The sequence below is a fragment of the Rhinoraja longicauda genome, chromosome 13 (assembly GCF_053455715.1).
Source record: "Rhinoraja longicauda isolate Sanriku21f chromosome 13, sRhiLon1.1, whole genome shotgun sequence".
Lineage (NCBI taxonomy): Eukaryota > Metazoa > Chordata > Chondrichthyes > Rajiformes > Arhynchobatidae > Rhinoraja > Rhinoraja longicauda.
Genome location: NC_135965.1, coordinates 30,149,225 through 30,171,552, shown reverse-complemented (window position 1 = coordinate 30,171,552; position 22,328 = coordinate 30,149,225). Strand labels below are relative to the sequence as shown.

The following is a 22,328-nucleotide window of genomic DNA, read 5'->3' as shown; positions in this document are numbered from 1 at the left end:
AAGACCGGAAGTATCGCTAGAGATACCTGTCACCCTGACCATTCTGTTTTCTCTCTTCCCCGTTCTGTGGGGATGGAGTCATTGATTCTATTCTTGGCAGAGAATGACACACATAGAAACACAGAAGTCAAGTCGCATGGTGAGAAAGCAGAAAAGTGATGTTGAGGCTAAGACTGGTTCAGCCATGCTCTTGCTCAATGGTGAAGTGGGCTCCTGGGCAACCTCTGGTCCCGTTTCTTATGTTTTGGTCAGTCTGGCAATTCTCCAAAATTTGGCATAAGTTCTTGGAGTTAATGAACATGATGTTTTAAGGTCATCAAGACTCTTTGAATATTTCTTCATATCTGAATCCAAAGTTTGGGTCAAAGTAATCTTTTCATAATGTATTGCAGTCTAATACAACTAATTGCCTGTTTGGACTTCTGAGGAAGCAGTGTTATGTTCTGAATTCACATTAACCATGCTAGATAGGAATGGCAGCTCTCACTAAACAATGTATACATGAACCAATTGGATTTTATGATAATCCAACAATTTTATACTTACCACAACCGTTGCCAGTTTTTAATACCAAAATCTTGCTTTTAAATTGAATTTAAGTGCAAATATTACCATGCTGGGCCTTAATGTCTCATCTTGGATTCCTGGTGAAAGTCACTGATGTACTCGTCCAGTAATATATAAGAACTAAACGTGTACACTGATTTGTAATTTCTAATCCAGAGGATTATGTGTTTGTTAATCAGTCCCTAACGAGCATCATGTCCTATCTTTGTGTTTCCATATTATGGTAGGAACAGCAATCCGCCAACAACTACACTAGAAAACTTCCACACTAAACTCTATGCTGCCAGAGACAAGTGTTTTGTTGATACTGGATTCTGGGGAGGTGTCATCCCAGGCAATCAGGTAAACAGTTTAAAAATAATTAAACCTTTACTGTTCATTGGTCTGTCTACTTTTTCCCTCAAATTGTCTACGGGTCACTTAAATCAGGACATCGAAGTCAGGATGGAACTTAACAGCACCTCTGGGCAGATTCTGTTTTATGCTGTATTCACAAAATGCTGGAGTAACTCAGCAGGTCAGGCAGCATCTCGGGAGAGAAGGAATGGGTGACGTTTCGGGTCGAGACCCTTCTTCAGGCTGATGTCAGGGGGGCGGGACAAAGGAAGGATATAGGTGGAGACAGGAAGATAGAGGGAGATCTGGGAAGGAGGAGGGGAAGGGAGGGACAGAGGAGCTATCTGAAGTTGGAGAAGTCGACGTTCATACCACCGGGCTGCAAACTGCCCAGGCGAAATATGAGGTGCTGCTCCTCCAATTTCCGGCGGGCCTCACTATGGCACTGGAGGAGGCCCATGACAGAGAGGTCAGACTGGGAATGGGAGGGCGAGTTAAAGTGCTGGGCCACCGGGAGATCAGTTTTGTTAATGCGGACCGAGCGCAGGTGTTCAGCGAAGCGATCGCCGAGCCTGCGCTTGGTTTCGCCGATATAAATAAGTTGACATCTAGAGCAGCGGATGCAATAGATGAGGTTGGAGGAGGTGCAGGTGAACCTCTGTCTCACCTGGAAAGACTGTTTGGGTCCTTTGATGGAGTTGAGGGGGGAGGTAAAGGGACAGGTGTTGCATCTCGTGCGGTTGCAGGGGAAAGTGCCCGGGGTTGGGGTGGTTTGGGTAGGAAGGGACGAGTGGACCAGGGAGTTACGGAGGGAACGGTCTCTGCAGAACGCAGAGAGGGGAGGGGATGGGAAGATATGGCCAGTGGTGGGGTCCCGTTGTAGGTGACGGAAATGTTGGTGGATGATATGTTGGATCCGCTGGCTGGTGGGGTGGAAGGTGAGAACGAGGGGGATCCTGTCCTTGTTGCGAGTGGGGGGAGGGGGAGCAAGAGCGGAGCTGCGGGATGTAGAAGAGACCCTAGTGAGAGCCTCATCTATAATGGAGGAGGGGAAGCCCCGTTTTCTGAAGAACGAGGACATCTCGGAAGCCCTAGTGTGAAACACCTCATCCCGGGCGCAGATGCGGCGTAGACGGAGGAATTGGGAGTAGGGGATAGACTTTTTGCAGGGGACCGGGTGGGAAGAAGTGTAGTCCAGATAGCTGTGCGAGTCGGTGGGTTTGTAGTAAATGTCCGTCACTAGTCTGTCTCCTGTGATGGAGATGGTGAGGTCCAGAAACGGGAGGGAGATGTCAGAGATAGTCCAGGTATATTTAAGGGCAGGATGGAAATTGGAGGTGAAGTGTATGAAGTCAGTGAGTTCTGCATGGGTGCAAGAGGTAGCACCAATGCAGTCGTCGATGTAGCGGAGGTAGAGTTCGGGGATGGGGCCAGTGTACATCTGGAACAGGGATTGTTCGACGTACCCGACAAAGAGGCAGGCATAGCTAGGGCCCATGCGAGTGCCCATAGCTACGCCTCTGGTTTGGAGGAAGTGGGAGGAGTCAAAGGAGAAGTTGTTGAGGGTAAGAACCAGCTCTGCTAGGCGGAGGAGAGTGTTGGTCGATGGGGATTGGCTAGTTCTACGGTCGAGGAAGAAACGGAGGGCTTCGAGACCATCCTTGTGGGGGATGGAAGTGTAGAGTGACTGGACATCCATGGTGAAGATGAGGGAGTGGGGGCCTGGGAACCGGAAGTTATCCAGGAGATGGAGAGTGTGTGAGGTGTCTTGGACGTAGGTGGGGAGGGATTTAACCAGGGGGGATAGGATGGAGTCGAGGTAGGTAGAGATAAGTTCGGTGGGGCATGAGTAGGCAGAGACAATGGGTCTGCCGGGACAGTTGTGTTTGTGGATTTTGGGTAGGAGGTAGAATCGAGCCGTGCGGGGCTGGGGAACTATGAGATTGGAGGCACTGGGGGGTAGATCGCCGGAGATGATGAGGTCAGTGATGGTGCTGCTGATAAAGGTCTGGTGTTTGTCGGTGGGGTCATGGTCCAGGGATAGGTAGGAAGAGGTGTCTGGTCCGGTAGAGGTCAGCACGCCAGACTACCACAGCCCCTCCCTTGTCAGCGGGTTTAATGATTAAGTCCGGGTTGTTGCGGAGTGAGTGGAGGGCTGCACGTTCGGGAGGGGAGAGGTTGGAGTTAGTCAGGGGAGTGGAGAATTTGAGGCGGCTGATGTCACGCCGGCAGTTTGAGATAAAAAGTTCTAGTGAGGGTAGTTGGCCATACGGGGGGGGTCCAAGAGGAGGGGGTCCATTGGAGATGGGAGAAGGGGTCATCAGTGGGGGGTCGGGACTCCTTACCATGGTAAAAGGCTCGGAGGCGGCGGAAGAAGAGCTCCACGTCATGGCGGACGCCATGTTTTATGCTGTTTTATCCTGTAATGTTTTAATTTGTACCATGAGGTGCATTGAAAAGTGCAGTAACAAAGTGCTTCTCAAGATGATGAACCAAATGGGGCCAAATCATCTTTGGAGCACAAAAATTGTGTGAACTTTTTGCCCACGTTGAAGATATTATGCGTGCTGTGGATCAAAACTGACAGTCTGCCAAACTGTATTGCAGACCACTTTGCTTTTAGGAACTCAAATCAGTTATTCTAGGAGAGAAGTCAGTAGCACAATGTAAAAAAATGACGGGACAGGGATACTCAAAAGAACGCCGCACCTGATTAATTGTTTCAGAAAGCAGTGCAGCTCATTATTAAACTATCTGTTTTATTCCCAGTCTGCACTGCGCCCCATGATTGAGGCCGGAGTTCCAGGATTCAAGTGCTTTCTCATTCACAGTGGAGTGGATGAATTTCCTCATGTTACTGAAGCAGATCTGAGAATGTCACTTGCTCAACTACAGGGTACAGGCCGAGTATTACTGGTAAATGCACAATCTCTCAACCACTCTACCTCCATTTCTGTTCATATCTAATAGTAGAGTAAATGCACCTGACATTCACACTCCCTTTTCTCCTTGCGCCAAAAATAAAGGTCAATGTTCAAGGGTTTTAAACGTCACAAAAATATAGATTGGACGAAGGCATAAATATAAAAAGAGATGTACACAGTTATCAGAAATACATAAACCTGATCTCAAGCACAGGGTTCCAAGATGAGGGTCTTTCAGACAGACTGAAAGTGAACTATATGCAGGAACCACAGGTAAATAAGATCCAGTGTGAAGTACAGTGGACTACTGGATAGAGAGACCCTGTGAGAAATACATTTGTATGTACTTCTAACCAAGGAATACACAGACCAGAGTCTCATACAGGTCCTCCTCAGTAGCAGCAGCAATCAGCAGCAGTAGCAGCAGCAATCAGCAGCAGTAGCAGCAGCAATCAGCAGCAGTAGCAGCAGCCATCAGCAGCAGTAGCAGCAGCAAGCAGCAGCATAGCAGCAGCAAGCAGCAGCAAGCAGCAAGCAGCACCAAGCTGTGTTGCTTGGGAAGTAGTGTGTGGGGTTTGTGTGGGGATAGTAAGGAGTAAGACCTGTGTGATCTCCCGGACAAGTTTCGATCGCCTAGCTTGGGGTCGGAGAGGAATTTCCCGGATTTTTTCCCAAATTGGCCTGGGTTTTTTATCCGGTTTTTCGCCTCTCCCAGGAGATCACTCAGTTCTTTTGGGTGGGCGGTTGGAGCGGTTGGAGCAGCGGCCGGGCGGTAGGTTTACTAACCGAGCACGGGGCTTTGTTTGGAGAGTATGAGTGCCAGGGCAGTTTTTTGTTCTGGGTGTCGGATGTGGGGAATCTGGGAGTCTGATAGTCTTCCAGACATCCACATCTGTGCCAGGTGTGACGAGATGGGGCTCCTAAGGGACCGTATTAGGAACCTGGAGCGGCAGATTGATGACCTCCGTCTGATCAGGGAGAGTGAGGAGGTTATAGATAGGAGTTACAGAGAGGTGGTCACTCCTAGACCACGGGAGGTAGACAAGTGGGTCACTGTTAGGGGGGGCAAGGAACAGAGGCAGGGACTAGGGAGTACCCCGGTGGCTGTACCCCTTGGAAATAAGTACTCCTGTTTAAGTACTGTTGGGGGGGACAGCCTACCTGGGGGCAACGACGGTGCCCGGGCCTCTGGCAAGGAGTCCGGCCCTGTTGCTCAGAAGGGTAGCGAAAGGAAGAGGAGAGCGGTAGTAATAGGGGACTCTATAGTGAGGGGGTCAGATAGGTGTTTCTGTGGACGCAGTCGGGAGACCCGGATGGTGGTTTGCCTCCCTGGTGCCGGTGTCCGGGATGTGTCTGAGCGTGTCCAGGATATCCTGAAAGGGGAGGGAGAGGAGCCAGAGGTCGTGGTACATATAGGTACCAACAATATAGGTAGGATAAGGGAAGAGGTCCTGAAAGGAGAATTTAGGGGGCTAGGGAGTTAAAAAAAAAGGACTTCCAAAGTAATAATCTCAGGCTTACTGCCTGTGCCATGCGATAGTGAGAATAGGAATGGAGTGAGGTGGAGGATAAATACGTGGCTGAGGAACTGGTGCAGGGAGCAGGGTTTCAAGTTTCTGGATCATTGGGACCTCTTCTGGGGGAAGTATGACCTGTACAAAAAGTACGGGTTGCATCTGAACCCGAGGGGAACCAATATCCTGGCGGGGAGATTTGCTAAAATAACTGCGGAGACTTTAAACTAGTACGGTTGGGGGGAGGGACTCAAACACAGATAGCTAATAGGCAGTGTGTGAGGCAGGAGGCAGAAAAGGGAAACACTCAGACCCAATATGTAGGAGAGAAAGAAGGGAAAAGAAATAAACTGAGAATAAGAAATGATGGGTCCCTTAAATGTGTATATTTTAATGCTAGGAGCATTGTAAGAAAGGTGGATGAGCTTAGAGCCTGGATTGACATCTGGAAGTATGATGTTGTGGCGATCAGTGAAACATGGTTGCAGGAGGGTTGCGATTGGCAATTAAATATTCCAGGATTTCATTGTTTCAGATGTGATAGAATCGGAGGGGCAAGAGGTGGGGGTGTTGCATTGCTTGTCAGGGAGGATATCACAGCAGTGCTTTGGCAGGACAGACTAGAAGGCTCGATTAAGGAGGCTGTTTGGGTGGAACTCAGAAATGAGAAAGGTTTAGCAACACTTATAGGGGTGTATTATAGACCGCCAAATAGGGAACGAGAATTGGAAGAGCAAATATGTAAGGAGATAGCAGATATTAGTAGTAAGCACAGAGTGGTGATTGTGGGTGATTTCAATTTTCCGTATATAGACTGGGAATCACATTCTGTTAAAGGGCTGGATGGTTTGGAGTTTGTAAAATGTGTGCAGGATAGTTTTTTGCAGCAATACGTAGAGGTGCCTACCAGAGAAGGGGCAGTGTTGGACCTCCTGTTAGGAAATGAGATGGGTCAGGTGACGGAGGTATGTGTTGAGGAGCACTTTGGGTCTAGTGATCACAATGCCATTAGTTTCAATATCATTATGGAGAAGGTCAAATCTGGACCAAGGGTTGAGATTTTGGATTGGAGAAAGGCTAATTTTGAGGAGATGAGAAAGGATTTAAAAGGAGTGAAATGGAAATTTTTGTTTTATGAAAAGGATATAATAGAGAAATGGAGGATATTTAAAGGTGAAATTTTGAGAGTACAGAGTCTTTATGTCCCTGTTCGGTGGAAAGGAAAGAATAATAATTTGAAAGAGCCGTGGTTTTCCAGGGAAATTGGACACTTGGTTCGGAAAAAGAGGGAGATATACAATAAATATAAGCGGCAGGGAGTAAATGAGGTTCTTGAGGAATATAAAGAATGTAAAAGGAATCTTAAGAAGGAAATTAGAAAAGCGAAAAAAAGATATGAGGCTGCTTTGACAAGTAATGTAAAAGTAAACCCCAAGGGGTTCTACAGATATGTCAATAGCAAAAGGATAGTGAGGGATAAAATTGGTCCATTAGAGAGTCAGAGTGGACAGCTATGTGCTGAGCCGGAAGAAATGGGGGAGATATTAAACAATTTCTTTTCTTCGGTATTTACCGAGGAGAAGGATATTGAATTATGTGAGGTAAGCGAAACAAGTAGAGTAGTGATGGAAATTAGGAGGATTAAAGAAGAGGAGGTACGGACACTTTTGAAAAATATAAAAGTGGATAAGTCTCCAGGTCCTGATAGGATATTCCCTAGGACATTGAGGGAAGTTAGTGCAGAAATAGCAGGGGCTATGACGGAAATATTTCAAACGTCATTAGAAACGGGGATGGTGCCGGAAGATTGGCGCATTGCGCATGTTGTGCCTTTGTTTAAAAAAGGTTCTAAAAGTAAACCTAGCAATTATAGACCTATTAGTTTGACGTCTGTGGTGGGAAAATTAATGGAAAAGATACTTAGGGACAATATATATAATTATTTGGATAATCAAGGCCTGATTAGAAACAGTCAACATGGATTTGTGCCTGGAAGGTCATGTTTGACTAATCTTCTTGAATTTTTTGAAGAGGTTACCAGGGAAATTGATAAGGGCAAGGCTGTGGATGTTGTCTATATGGACTTCAGTAAGGCATTTGACAAGGTTCCACATGGAAGGTTGATTAAGAAGGTTAAATCGTTGGGTATTAATAGTGAGGTTGCAAGATGGATTCAACAATGGCTGAATGGGAGATACCAGAGGGTAACGGTTGACAATTGTATGTCAGGTTGGAGGCCAGTGTCTAGTGGAGTACCCCAAGGATCTGTGTTGGGTCCACTGTTGTTTGTCATTTACATTAATGATCTGGATGATGGTGTGGCAAATTGGATTAGTAAATATGCAGATGATACTAAGATAGGTGGAGTAGTTGATAGTGAGGTAGATTTTCAAAGTCTACAGAGAGACTTGGGCCTTTTGGAAGGGTGGGCTGAAAGATGGCAGATGGAGTTTAATGCTGATAAGTGTGAGGTGCTGCATTTTGGTAGGACAAATCAAAATAGGACGTACAGGGTAAATGGTAGGGAATTGAGGAATGCAGTGGAACAGAGGGATCTGGGAATAACTGTGCATTGTTCCCTGAAGGTGGAATCTCATGTGGATAGGGTGGTGAAGAAGGCGTTTGGTATGCTTGCCTTTATAAATCAGAGCATCGAGTATAGAAGTTGGGATGTAATGTTAAAATTGTACAGGGCATTGGTGAGGCCGAATCTGGAGTATGGTGTGCAGTTCTGGTCGCCAAATTATAGGAAGGATGTCGACAAAATGGAGAGGGTACAGAGGAGATTTACTAGAATGTTGCCTGGGTTTCAGCACTTAGGCTACAGAGAGAGGTTGAACAGGTTGGGTCTTTATTCTTTGGAGCGTAGAAGGTTGAGGGGGGACTTGATAGAGGTTTTTAAAATTTTGAGAGGGACGGACAGAGTTGACGTGGGTAGGCTTTTCCCTTTGAGAGTGGGGAAGATTCCAACAAGGGGACATAGCTTCAGAATTGAGGGACAAAGGTTTAGGGGTAACATGAGGGGGAACTTCTTTACTCAGAGGGTGGTGGCTGTATGGAATGGGCTTCCGGTGGAAGTGGTGGAGGCTGGCTCGATTTTATTATTTAAGAGTAAATTGGATAGGTATATGGATAAGAGGGGATTAGAGGGTTATGGTCTGAGTGCAGGTAGATGAGACTAGGTCAGGGAGAATGGTCGGCGTGGACTGGTAGGGCCGGACAGGCCTGTTTCCATGCTGTAGTTGTTATATGTTATATGTTACGAATGCCCGATTTAAGGACACATCTTTGAGATTGACGGGGTGGATTTGCTGGCTGCTGTGGCACTTAAGGGCATTTTCTGCCATGTGGAAACTCGGTTTGCAGCAATATCATTGCATTTTGCAGAGAAATCTGAAAGACTGGATTTAACTACATGTTGCCTTGGTTAACATCCATGTGTGAAGTTCCATAGATAAGAGTTTCCCAATGAAGCAGACCCAATAGCGTGGCACGGAGCCAGTCCTATGAACTCAATGCCCCTGGAGTTCGGTTTACTTTCAGTGTTGTTGGCAAACACGGCAGCTGTGATTACCTGGAGGTGCTGTCACAGACTGTGCTTTGGGTAATAATCTGAGCCTGAGTCGATAGCATCTTGTGGACTGAAGTTGTAACTCAGCTAACATTAGAATGCAGTGAATATTCAGATGCTGCCTTTTAGATAAGATTAGAAAAGGTGGGCTTTGTCTGCCCAGCCAACATCCTTCCCTCAATTCAGATCATTGCTATTTCAGGCATCCTACTATGCAAAAAATAAATTCCAGATTTCCCTCCATAATAAGATGTAATTCCAGTAAATTAGTAGGTACTTCAAATCGATGATAATGGCAACACACTCATAACAGACACGCCTTTTCACCCCAAGTAATAACAATCGATTTATTTAATGCAAACCAAGGCATAACTCCCAAATCAAAATATGGCAGCAGAAAGGCGCTAGTAAAGCTGCTCACAGCTCCAGCAACCCAGGTTTGTTCCTAATCTCTAGTGCTATTTGTGTAGAATTTACAAATCCTCCCAGTAGCCAAGTGGGTACTCCCATATCCCAGTTTCCTCCCATATCCCAAAGATGTGCAGGTTGGTAAGTTCATTGTCCATTGTAAATTGTGCTCATTGTGTGAGTGGTGGAATTTGGGAGTAGTTTGGAAATGTGCCGAGAATAACATGGGGTTAGTGTAACTGAGTGCTTGATGGCTGATACAGACTCAATGATCCAATGAACCTGTTTCCATACCATATGACTCTATGCCTTCAGGAAGAGTATGCTAAAAATCACATTCTTGTTAACCAATTCACCCAAGCTATAATAAAGATTTCACCAGTATTATGGCTGACTTGAGACTGTTTCATGGACAATGCATCAGTAGCTTTCTGTTTCTAATCCATACTGGAACAAATTTGACTCAACAATGGAGAAAATATACAAGGAAGCATTTCAAAGCATGAAATGGCTAATAATATGTATTTTTTCATCAGTTCCACGCAGAAAAAGAGCTGAAGCATGTGAACCCTCCATTAAACAGCAAGTATAAAAGACCTCAAAAAGAGGATGCTGGCAAAAATAAAATGATTAAGTGGAATGTTTGACTTGTGATTATCTTGTAATATTTCAGAAGAGATATCTCCAGTCAGTTACCTGTATGAATATTATCCACAAGTACTAGCTCAACTCAGTAGAGAAGCCATTTTCACTCTGGAGTACATAATACATGCTGATATTCCACTGTGGCTCTGAGAGGCATGTGTACACAGAAGTATGATCATTTTGATGACATGCTGAAAGAGTTCCTTTCTGTTTTCCCACTTAGAAAAAGAAAACAAAACTTTTCTTCAGCACAATGGTTAACACTTGCATCTCACTTAAACCATCACTTCTGGTTCTGCTGGAACATTTTTAGGAGCCATCAAAGGATGACTGAAACTATTATAAAGAAGGAAAATAAAGTGTGAGAGTAAACTTGCAAATAGTAAGGAGTTAAAGGGAGGAAGATATAACAATATCAATGCTACAGAAAAAATACTAGTCAGGTAGCAGGGCTTAAGAGTGATGTTTCCCTGGACTCATCGTAGAATCTGAAAGGAAGTGGCTACAGAATTATATGCGTTGATCGACATCTACAAAACCTCCTGGATTGCAATCTATAGTCTTGGAATGCAACAAAATCCCCCCCATCCATCAGAAATCTGTAAGTCTAATTAAATATTAGTCTTTATTGCTAGGAGTATAAAAGTAAAGACTAATACCTGGAGTTTCACACACAATTTTGCTTTAAGGACATCCTTGTATTGGAGCTAGTGCAGGGGTGGTTCACAAGGTTGATTCCTGGGATCAAGAGGTTCATATATGAAGTGAGGTTAAGGATGATGGGCCTTTAATATTTACTGTAGAACAAGAGATTGTATTTAAATGGGTAAGACTCTGAACAGGATTAAAGGATGATTCCTTGTGTAAGTATCTTGAAGAAGACATTGTTTAAGATTAGGTGAGCCTTTTAAGAGGTAATGAGGATTTTACTTTCTTTCCGAGAGTTGTGACTCTCCCCCAGTTCTCTACCCCAGAGAGCTGTGGAAGTGACATTACCAACTACATCCAAAACATTGACTGACAGACAGACCGCAAAGGAATCAGGGGGTGCAGGGAGAGCTGAGAAGTAGTACGGAGAACAAAATTGGATCAGTCGTGATTTTATTGAAATGCAGAAAAAGATCAAAGATTAATTGGCCTACACCTGCTCCTGTTTCTTATGACTGCTCTGGTCACTCTCCAATGTCACTGTTTCTCTCCAAACGTTCCTGCTCTTGTTTTTGTCTCTCCCTGCCATGTCACTCCCCTTGTCACCACCACATTCTTTATCAGATGTCACCCTCTGGGGTCTCGACCCAAAACGTCATCCATTCCTCCTCTCCAGAGATGCTGCCTAGCCCGCTGAATTACACAAGCATTTGGTATCTACCCTCTATTTACCAGCCTTTCTCTCTAAATAGCTCTGATTTGCCATATCCCTAAATCTAAATGATCTTTTTTTGTGTCATATGTGACTCCATCCTGGTCCTCAGACCCCTGTGCATATGCAACCTTCCTGGCAACCCGACCTGATGAGATGGAAGTGGAAGCCATTCGATCCGTCATTAAACTTTGTCTCCAGTACAGGTAAGAAATTGAAGTGTGGAAAGCATAATCAACACTACAGCAAAAGACATCTCACTAAAGGATCCAGCAATACATGTAAAACAGTAAACTCAGGGTTTAAAATGTTCCACAAGATTCAGCATTTTCAGACTTATTTTTGGTGTTGATGTGAAATAATTTTCTCAACAGCAAATGAGGAATGCGACAGAAGCTATAAAGGCAACTAGAATTAAACATGATGGAACAAGGGTGGTCGACAAATTAAACTAGATTGGGGCAATTTGCAGAATGGGAATTGGTCATGCATAGAGGTCATAAAGAGAACAATAGCGCTGGTGAGCTAAACCAACAATATTCTGACTGAAATATAAACATCTCACCAGGAGGACCTGAAAATAACATTTCTTTATCCCTCCACATCAAGTGCATCTTTCCAGAGCCTTATGTATTTTTCCAGCTGTGGTGGTGAAATTTCCAACAGTCAGATTGTCACCCATCAGGACTCAGGACAGAGATTGATCAAGCTAATAGCAGAATTACTCTTTGGCCCTGCCTGTTGCTGCCAGGTTTAGGAATGTATACACAGGTGACTGTATTATACTGAATCAATAATTGGATAAGCCAAAAGGTCATTAGGTGTTCGTTTATCACACAACAGGAGGCACCCCATGAAGTCTATATACCTCTTCCATTTATCCTTCCACAGGGCATCCCAGTCACCTCATTACTTGAGTTGGCTGCCTGCTGACTGCTGTATCTCACTGCAGGTGTCAACAGTGATTTGGTTCCTGGAGGATAAATGTGGTGCAGACCCGCTCAATCAAGTTTGGGATTGTCCATGTCTAAAATTTCAGGTTCCAAACTTCAATGAGTGAAAGATGCCCTCAAAACATCAGCTAAAAATCTGGTGATAGACTTGTAATCTCTTCCTGATACTACTCTCAGACAACAGCCCACTTCCCCAGCACTCACTCTGCTCCTTCTCAGCTCACTCAGCACTTCACAACTCCTCCCCTCTTAAGCATTCCCTTCTCCAACCATCCTCACATTCCTTCCCACCCCTCCCATGTCTTATCCCTCCCAAATTACCCCTTTTCCTCTAACAGGAGTAAAGAGGCCTCACTTCCTGCTGTTTGCCCTCTCAAGGACTGCTCCCTGATCACTAATTGTCCTCGCATCACCTCCAGAAGTTGCAATGCCAAGCCCCAAGGCTTTCACACAAGAGCTGGAACACCGTCATTACAGTATACAAGAGGACAGACCACACACTAAATATCTGGAATACAAGCTCCTTCACAAACCAGGATAAATGTTGCATACCTTTCAAAGCTGATTTGGTTCATTAGCAGATGGACAGTCTGTTGTTATTCAAAGGTAACACTTGCTTTGTGCTTTTTTCTGTCCCAGGGTTCGCTGCCATATTGTTCATCTTTCCACTGCAGAAGCTCTACCCCTGATAGACGAAGCTCGCAAAGCAGGAGCTTTGCTGACTGTCGAGACGACACCACATTATCTCTTACTGGCTGCTGAAGACATACCAAACGGTGCCACGCAGTACAAGTGTTGTCCTCCGATTCGAACAAAAAGCAATCAAGTACAAATTGAAAATTTTATTAAATCAGTCCAATTACAGGTCAAATTGCAGAATAATGACGGGGTGCATTTAAAACCACATTATCTAAAGGGGGTTCTAATTGTTCTCGCTCCCTCCAAAATGGATACTGATAGCATGTTTTGAAATACACAGGACGTGATGTTAAAATACAAAGTGCCAACTCTTAACTTGCTCCCGGTGGTGATGGAAGGCTTAAGCACTCACCTACGCTCCTTCGATGTTGAGAAAGGCTAGATTCTTCATTCAACTTAATCATTCCATTAAGTTTCAAATGCTATGAAAGCTTCCCCTCGTATCTTCACTCGCCTTAGTTAAGTAAAACTGCGCATTTCCATTGGAGAGCTGGTCTTGTAAGGATAACCCCGAGCTTCCAGTTGTCTGTTACCCTAATTCAATATTATACTCCTGCCCTGACCTTTGCATCTCTGCCTGCTGGTATTGTTCCAACTCAGCATTTTATCTTCCAATTAGCCACACATTAGCCCTCAGTAAACACTGAATTCAGAGTTCTGGAAAAATAGTCTTTCCGGTTTGATGTAGAGATCAAACTGAAATATTTAAATAGACACCATATTGGGTTGCTTCCAGGTCACTGCTCGTGCGGTGACCAGCCGGCTCGTAGAGTAGGTTTTATATTTCTTTTTTTTTTTGTGTGTGTTATTTTTTGTGTATGTCATTCGTGTTACGTTTATATACACTGGGATTCTGTGTTTGACATTTTGCTGTTTATTTGGCGGTCTTAACGTATTTTTAGCGAGGTTATTTCGTGCTCGCTTTTTTTTTCATCTCCGACTTCCTTGTTTACTGCCACGACCGCTCACAATATTGGATTACAATTTCGGACTGTATTTTGGGAACATTGAACATTGACCATCAGCATGGATAGCCAAAGACTCTTTTGATCACTGGTGTTTCTGCACTTTTTGCACTTTTTGGAGTAAGTATTAGCAACTGGACACAACCTTCCCGACAGCCTGCGAGTCACATACTCCAGAGATTTTCTGCTGCAACTAAGATTTCACTCCCACCAAGCCATTACTACAGAGAACTTTCCGGAGGAAATACTATGCAAGTACTGTTCCAACCAAGGGGATTCTTCTCACAATAAAAAGAAGGTAACCAGAAAGGGAAAGAAAAAGGGTGGAATTAGAGCCAGACTTAAACGGGAGAAATGTAAACACCAACCTCTCCCCTCAGTCATCCTGGCTAATGTGCACTCCCTCCGCAACAAAACAGACGAACTACAAGCCAACATTAATCACATGTATGAATACAGGATTGCCTCCATTCTTGCATTCACGGAAACGTGGTTAAATAAGAATGACAACGATAATTCTCTGCACATAGATAGCTTTGGGACCCCCCCTTAAGACTTGGCCGAGATAATGAGCTCACAGGCAAACAACATGGAGGCGGCGTTTGTCTCTATGTAAACACACGTTGGTGCTCAATGGTCGGCATTAGGGAGAAACTGTGCACCACCGACATCGTACTCCTGGCTATTTCTCTACGCCCTTTCTATCTCCCCAGGGAATTCCCACAGCTTTTTTTCCCATTCTGGTTTACATTTACCCCAGAGCAAATGAAGCCACAGCCATAGAGCACATCATGAGAACATTAGACAGGCTTGAACTCATATCCCCTGACATTCCCAAATTCATCCTGGGTGATTTTAATCACTGCCACAAGCACCACCCAGACATTGGATAAATGCTATGGTTCAGTCCCAGATGCATACAGATCCGTCGCTCTCCCCCCCCTCCGTTGGCTCTGCTGACCACCACACCATTCTGCTTGCACCAGCCTACTCACCGGTCGCAAGGACAGATAAGGTAATTAAAACCATCAAACAGTGGACCAATGACAGCATTGACAATCTACAGGGATGCTTTGAAGACACTGACTGGGATAACCTCATAACCCCGTCCAGCAACATCAATGAGCAAGTGGACACGGTCTCATCATACATCTCCTTCTGTGTGGACAATATCATTCCCACCAAAAAGGTTACAATAGACAATAGACAATAGGTGCAGGAGTAGGCCATTCAGCCCTTCGAGCCAGCACCGCCATTCAATGCGATCATGGCTGATCACTCTCAATCAGTACCCCGTTCCTGCCTTCTCCCCATACCCCCTCACTCCGCTATCCTTAAGAGCTCTATCCAGCTCTCTCTTGAAAGCATCCAACGAACTGGCCTCCACTGCCTTCTGAGGCAGAGAATTCCACACCTTCACCACTCTCTGACTGAAAAAGTTCTTCCTCATCTCCGTTCTAAATGGCCTACCCCTTATTCTTAAACTGTGGCCCCTTGTTCTGGACTCCCCCAACATTGGGAACATGTTTCCTGCCTCTAATGTGTCCAATCCCCTAATTATCTTATGTTTCAATAAGATCCCCCCTCATCCTTCTAAATTCCAGTGTATAGAAGCCCAATCGCTCCAGCCTTTCAACATACGACAGTCCCGCCATTCCGGTAATTAACCTAGTGAACCTACGCTGCACGCCCTCCATAGCAATAATATCCTTCCTCAAATTTGGAGACCAAAACTGCACACAGTACTCCAGGTGCGGTCTCACCAGGGCCCGGTACAACTGTAGAAGGACCTCTTTGCTCCTATACTCAACTCCTCTTGTTATGAAGGCCAACATTCCATTGGCTTTCTTCACTGCCTGCTGTACCTGCATGCTTCCTTTCATTGACAGATGCACTAGGACACCCAGATCTCGTTGAACTCCCCCTCCTCCTAACTTGACACCATTCAGATAATAATCTGCCTTTCTTCCCCAACAATAAACCCTGGGTGACTAAAGAACTCAAAGAAATCCTCAATAAGAAAAAGAGTCTTCTTCACCCGCTCTGAGACTGAGAAACAGGAGGTTAACAGAGAGGTCAAGCGTGCCATCAAAACCGTTAAACTGAAATACAAAGACAAAGTGGAGCAAACATTCACGCGAGGGAACCTCCGCTCAGCTTGGCAGGATCTCAAGAACATGGCTGCTGTGCATACGGCTTTTACCACCTGCAAACCTATTCAGGTTGCAGGCAGCAGCCCAGCATCACTCCCTGATGACCTCAATTCCTTCTATACCAGATTCGAGACAGACAACAGCACCCAGCTGGATGCAACCATCTCCGCCCTCAAACCTGGAGACTGCCCTCACCATTAACACAGAGGATGTGGTAAGAGCCCTCAAAAAGACCAAAGCTAACTCAGCACCTGGGCTCGACAACATCAGTGGCCGTACCCCGAGGTGCTGTGCTGAGCAGCTAGGGGGCGTGTTCCAGCTCCTGTTCCAGAGCTCCATGGCCAGCGGCATAGTCCCCCAGCTGTGGAAACACTCCACAGTTATTCCCATACCAAACATGGGCACTATCAAGGTCCTGAATGACCTCAGGCCTGTGGCTCTCACCTCTCTTGTGATGAAGGCTATGGAAAGGGTCATCAAAAACCAAATCATGAAGGCAGCAGAATCACAGATGGAGCCATTCCAGTTTGCATACTGTGCGAGCAGACGGGTTGACGACGCAAAAGCATTAATTATACACACCATACATAAACATCTGGAACTCCCCAACACTACAGCCAGACTCCTGTTTGCAGACTTCTCCTCTGCATTCAACACCCTGCAGCCGCACATTCTTGCAAAGAAACTCACCACCCGTTTCCACCTAGATGACCGACTAATCCTGTGGATAATGGACTTTCTCACCAACATGTCACCCGAGAGTGCTCGTCAATAACACCTTCTCCAACCTCCTACACACATCCTACACACATCAACTGGCTCGCCAAACTGTCATTTGGTCAAGTATGTTAATGACACAGTTCTATCTCTGCTCTCAGGCCCCTCACAGCACAGCTCTTCATGAGTTTGTGGAGTGGTGCGACAACTCCTGTCTTGAACTAAATGCAAACAAGACCAAGAAGATGGTAGTGATCTTCTCCAACAAGCAGAGGGAACTGGCTGCGGCAGTCATCACCACTATCCATGGGAAGCCTGTGGAGATTGTTGAGGAATATAAGTACCTGGGCACAATCTTCGACAACCTGCTGAAATTTGCCTCCAACACAGAGGATATCCTCAGGAAATGCCAGCAGCGGCAATATCTCCTGAGGAAGCTCAAATCCTTTGGGGTCAGCAAGGACATCCTCATAACGTTTTACTACTCCTTCAATGAGAGCGTCATCACGTTCTCCTTCACCTGCTGGTTCCACTCCATCAGCCTTCAGAACAGAAATCACCTGCAGAACACAGCCAAAGTCTGTTCCAAAATTATTGGACTCCCTGTCAGAGCCCTCTCCACCCTATGCGACCTGCAGATGCTAAAGTCAGCTGGCAGGATGTTACAGGACCCCTCACACGTCCTGTTCTCTGCGTTTGAGTGGCTCCCCTCAGGACGCCGGCTTCGCTGCCCAGACTGTAGGACACAGAGGAGAGGGCGGCCTTTGTCCTCAAGGCTGTTCAGCTCAACTCCCAACCACCCCTGTCCCACTGCTCACCCTGCTAATCCCCCCCCCACCAATAGTTTTTGTACTACTCTACGTGCCTTTGTAAATTGCTCCACGAGGACAGTGTTTTTGAACTTGAACATGCTGGAAACACGCATCAGGTGAGGCAGCATCCATGGAAAGAGAAACTGAGCCAATGCTTCAGATACAAATTCTAACAAAGGTTCTTCGACGGAACAGTAGCTCTGCTTCTCTTTCAATGGATGCTTCCTGACTTGCTGTGTTTCTTATCCATTTTTTATTTCAGATTTCTACATTTTCAATTTTAACCTGAAATATTAAGTCTTTCTGTCTGCCTGCTACCCACTGTTCTGCAACTTAAAACTTGTTTAATTTCTAACTTTCTCAGTCCTTAAATTGTAACTCCAGTAGTTCTGCCCTCCACACATACTACCCGGTCAGCTGTTTTCTCAGCAATATTTTATAAAGGAGATAAGTGCATTTTTATTACTCACTATATTTGCATTGTTAAAGTCTATACTGGTGCTAAGTAATGGTGGCATTGGTTAATCACCTCCTGTGCCCACATAGGAGAAACTATGGTCTGCATTAAAAGCTGGAAAGATCGATATGGTGGTGTCTGATCATTCTCCATGCACTGCAGAACTCAAACTACGAAAAACTGGAAACTTTCTCATGGCATGGGGAGGGATTTCTTCTCTGCAATTTGGTGAGTCTGATCTACAGCTACGAAATTTAATGGTGGCACAAAGTACTTACGACAGATTGAGAATTTAACGTGTTAAGTTATGACAGATGAGATCATACTCATTCCCATTCCAGAAAATATCAATACATGGTGTTCTAAGACTGCCACATTTGCATGTATAGTGCGTAGGAAAGAACTACAGATGCTGGTTTAAATCGAAGGTAGACACAAAATGCTGGAGTAACTCAGCGGGTCAGGAAACATTTCTGGAGAGAAGGAATGGGTGACGTTTCGGATCGAGACCCTTCTTCAGACTGATGTAAGGGGAAGAGCGGGACAAAGATAGAATGTAGTCGGAGACAGTAAGACTAGTGGGAGAATTGGGAAGGGGGAGGGGATGGAGAGAGAAAGCAAGGGCTATCTGAAGTTAGAGAAGTCAATGTTCATACTGCTGAGGTGTAAACTACTCATGTATAGTGCTGGGCTTTAAAATTCTTGCATTTCTTACTATCTCAGTATTTAAAAGCTGTGCAAGATTTCTCGCATTAACTTTTTTAAACATAATTCCCTGTTAAAAGGACTTCCACTGTTCTGGACCTCTGCACGGCAACGCGGATTCACCGTACTGGACATAGTAAACCTGATGTGTAGAAACACAGCCAGGTTATGTGGCATGGAGAACAGGAAGGGTTCACTTGTCGTTGGTAAGGATGCTGACATTGTAATATGGGATCCTGACAGGGAGTTTGAGGTAAGTCACAAACATTATCACCTTCACTAGAGATTGTTACTATGTTTAAATGTATCCTCAGTAAATGGTTGTTATTGCTTGCAGGTGACAGAGACTTTAATTCACCATAAAAACAAAGTAAGTGTTCTAAACAAATCTACTTAGCTTCTGCGACCAGCTGGAGTACAAAATGGCCTTAATTCATACTGTACACTCCACCCAGCTATATTTTATTACCTGGTGCAATGAGAAACAGAACTGATCATAAAACACATAGATCAACAGCAATGACTGAGGGAGCTCATGTGGCTGTGACAGCATGGGAATGATGCCATGGCAGCCTAAAAAGATCAAGATGCTCCAGTAAAGATCACAATGCTCCAAAACTCCATTAATCAAACACTCTCAGGGTTTTGATGGTACCAGATTGGAAGATATTCCGGACTACTGAATATTACTCTTATTAATACACAAGCCTTTAGTTCAATCTTTAAAAAATGTTTTACACAGGCTTACAATAATCTCTGTCCCGTGCTACCAGCGCTGCAGCCAGAGTGAGCCTTGGACCCAAAGCCTCTCCTGCATTAGTCTAGCACCCTCTTAGTATCTATCCAGTTAGGTCACTTGATTCTATATATTTCAATTATTTCAGTCTTGTCTACTTCATGTGTTGAATTGAAAGGAATGCTAAGTGATAGTACAATAATTCCTCCCCTTCAGAAACTTTTCAAATACTTTTTTGTCAATAAATAGTAATGTGGATTCTATTTCCCTCTCAGATGACCCCCTATCTTGGACACAAACTGCATGGAGATGTTTTTGCTACTATTGTCCGTGGGAAGATAGTCTACATGCAAGGAAAGTTTCCCAGCAGACCTTTTGGAGAATGCATCCTGACCAATACTACTCAATGAGATGGATGGATGAATGAGATGGATGAGGATCAACCTATTCCATTTGTTAGGATCCCTCCTCCAAAGAAGCATCTAATTGTTGCTGATATTAATGGGCATGGACAGGATCCCCAAAAGAGTTTACATCTTTACATTCAATGCAAATGACATGGAAAATAGTAAAAGTGTGGCAATGTGAAGTCCTACTGGCACTCTGCACCAGTCTTTAGTTACTTTAGAGTTCTAGCGCAGAAACAGTCCCTTCAGCCCACCGAGTCCACACTGACCAGGGATTAGCCCAATACATTATGATTATCCTACACACCAGGGACAATTTGCAATTTTTTTTACCAAACCCTATTAATCATCAAACCTGTATGTCTTTGGAATGTGGGAGGAAACTGAAGTACCTGGAGAAAATCCACACGGTCACAGGGAGAACATACAAACACCATACAGACAGCACCTGTAGTCACGATCGAATCCGGGTCTCCGGCTCTGTAAGGCACAAACTCTATCACTGCGCCACTGTCCGCCCCAGTTATAAAACTATGACATCCAATGCACCAAAATATGTATGGTTACCCCACATCACCTCACAAAAGAGAAAACAGATGAAAAAAGACAAGACAAAGTGATTTTGAGAAGATGAGGGCAGCCACCAACTTGAAAATTTATCTAGACAATTGAAGTTAACCCAGCAGAACACTCTGGTCTTGATTACTGTACAGGATAAATTTCTTTCCAGCCAATAATCAGTCTGATTTTCGTGAATTAACACTCACCCAACAAGCCACATGTACATTATTTTCAGGCATCAGATATTCATTACAAATTGCAGTCATGGTGTAATACAAAACCACAACTTGATTATTCCTTTTGCTTCCTACAAACTGTCCCAGACTGAACTTAATTAAATGAAATAGTCATACCAGTGTAGCAAATTGGCAACAAATTTTACAACTTGCTAATCAGGTTTAACTGAAAAGGACGTCAAGCATGGTCTTCAACTAGGTGGCTGATTTAATAGAAACATTAGTCATTGTACTGGTAAAAATTAATTAGACACCCATTTACCTCTTTTATGTAACCACACCATTTTCTTTTGCGGTGACATAATAAAAATCAATTCTTATTGCAACCATCTAGTGACAAAAGTGTGCAGATGCTAGTGCTGCCATCTACAGAACGATGATGTCCAGATGCTAAGAGCACAATGTTTACAACAGGAAATTTAATTTTTATTGGAGGGGATAGAAATTCTACCAATTTTCTATTTTATTCTTGCTCTGACCTGAAGTTGGGGAGTAGTTTAGCTTAACAATTTAATTCATAAAGAAATTGATTTTAGAAGGTGATACTTCTCTGGCTCTGATAGATTAATGGAGCAAATTCCAGCTCTTGCAATAGGAAAGTGTGCTCATAAGAGGACAGATCTAGAAATAAGCCCACCACTGAAACACCATCAGAAACCCTCAAAGTGCCGCTCTTTCCTATGATAGTTATTGGCCTTATATCACAACTTCTGTCTTGGAGACTTTAGCCATGATCAAACTTTAGCCAAAGTCAGTTCCAGACCCAATCAACAACCAAGTGAGCCCCAACTTTCCAATATTACTTCCCTGAATTACTAAACAGTAAGAGCATTTTAGGTTTCGGACAATAACACCTGCCAATTGCTATCTTGAGCATTGTTAAAACAACATGCTTTCAACAGACCTGCTCATGGCTGAATTTTGAATATGAAATGCAGCTGAAAGATGACAGATGACTTCATTATACAGACAGGTTTCATTGTAAAACTTCATTTCAACTTTCCATTGCACATTGAAATATTTTAAAATCCTCAGTCTAAAACTCAGAGAATACATATAACATGGAGGAAATTGTAAGGATACTGAACAGAACAAATGAAATATTTTGAGCACCATGCATTATGAATTCAGAAGATTTTGTGGATTTTATAATAGGCTGGTGCTGCTTTTTGAATCTACCCCACTTTTAAACCGCATTATCAAAGTGATGCCACTTACAGGCAGAGAAACTATTAAATAAATCAGTGGCACAATCTGCAGTCAGGTGCCACATAGTTTGGTCCTGCATCTAGAAAATTTGGAACCCCAAGTAATTTTAAAATCTTCTACTCAACAGATTATTACCACTTTATGTGCTACCTCATGTCCCTGAGGTACAGGCCTCAGTCCCTGAGGTACAGGCCACCCTGAGTGTGTGGGCACAGTCCCTCGTTGTCTATAGAAAGAGGAAATGGCGGTACTTGCCCCGACTACTCAGTCAACCTCAGTAGAGGTGTTGGCTTCTTCCCAGCAGCTCATTCCTGCCCACCACACGCTGGCGGTGTCAGGTTTGTCACTGTGGCTCGGTCGTCCTCAAACTGAGGCAGGGTAACACAGAGAGGT

The 22,328-nt window shown here is 44.4% G+C and overlaps 1 protein-coding gene across 4 annotated transcripts in view; it reads left to right on the top strand.

Moving 5' to 3' along the window:
- LOC144599602 (allantoinase, mitochondrial) overlaps positions 1 to 22,328 on the top strand; it is a 40,386-nt gene that overhangs the window by 9,537 nt on the left and 8,521 nt on the right. For 2 of the 4 annotated variants that reach the window (XM_078410672.1, XM_078410673.1), the window contains exons 3-11: positions 795 to 909; positions 3,673 to 3,819; positions 9,857 to 9,902; positions 11,438 to 11,531; positions 12,918 to 13,104; positions 18,171 to 18,309; positions 18,867 to 19,039; positions 19,124 to 19,156; positions 19,798 to 20,666. In XM_078410672.1, the coding sequence (XP_078266798.1) occupies positions 795 to 909; positions 3,673 to 3,819; positions 9,857 to 9,902; positions 11,438 to 11,531; positions 12,918 to 13,104; positions 18,171 to 18,309; positions 18,867 to 19,039; positions 19,124 to 19,156; positions 19,798 to 19,932 (1,069 nt within the window). In that variant the 3' untranslated portion in view covers positions 19,933 to 20,666. Of the gene's footprint in view, positions 1 to 794; positions 910 to 3,672; positions 3,820 to 9,856; positions 9,903 to 11,437; positions 11,532 to 12,917; positions 13,105 to 18,170; positions 18,310 to 18,866; positions 19,040 to 19,123; positions 19,157 to 19,797; positions 20,667 to 22,328 lie in introns of those variants that run through there. The other 2 variants (XM_078410675.1, XM_078410674.1) reach the window with 2 other exon arrangements.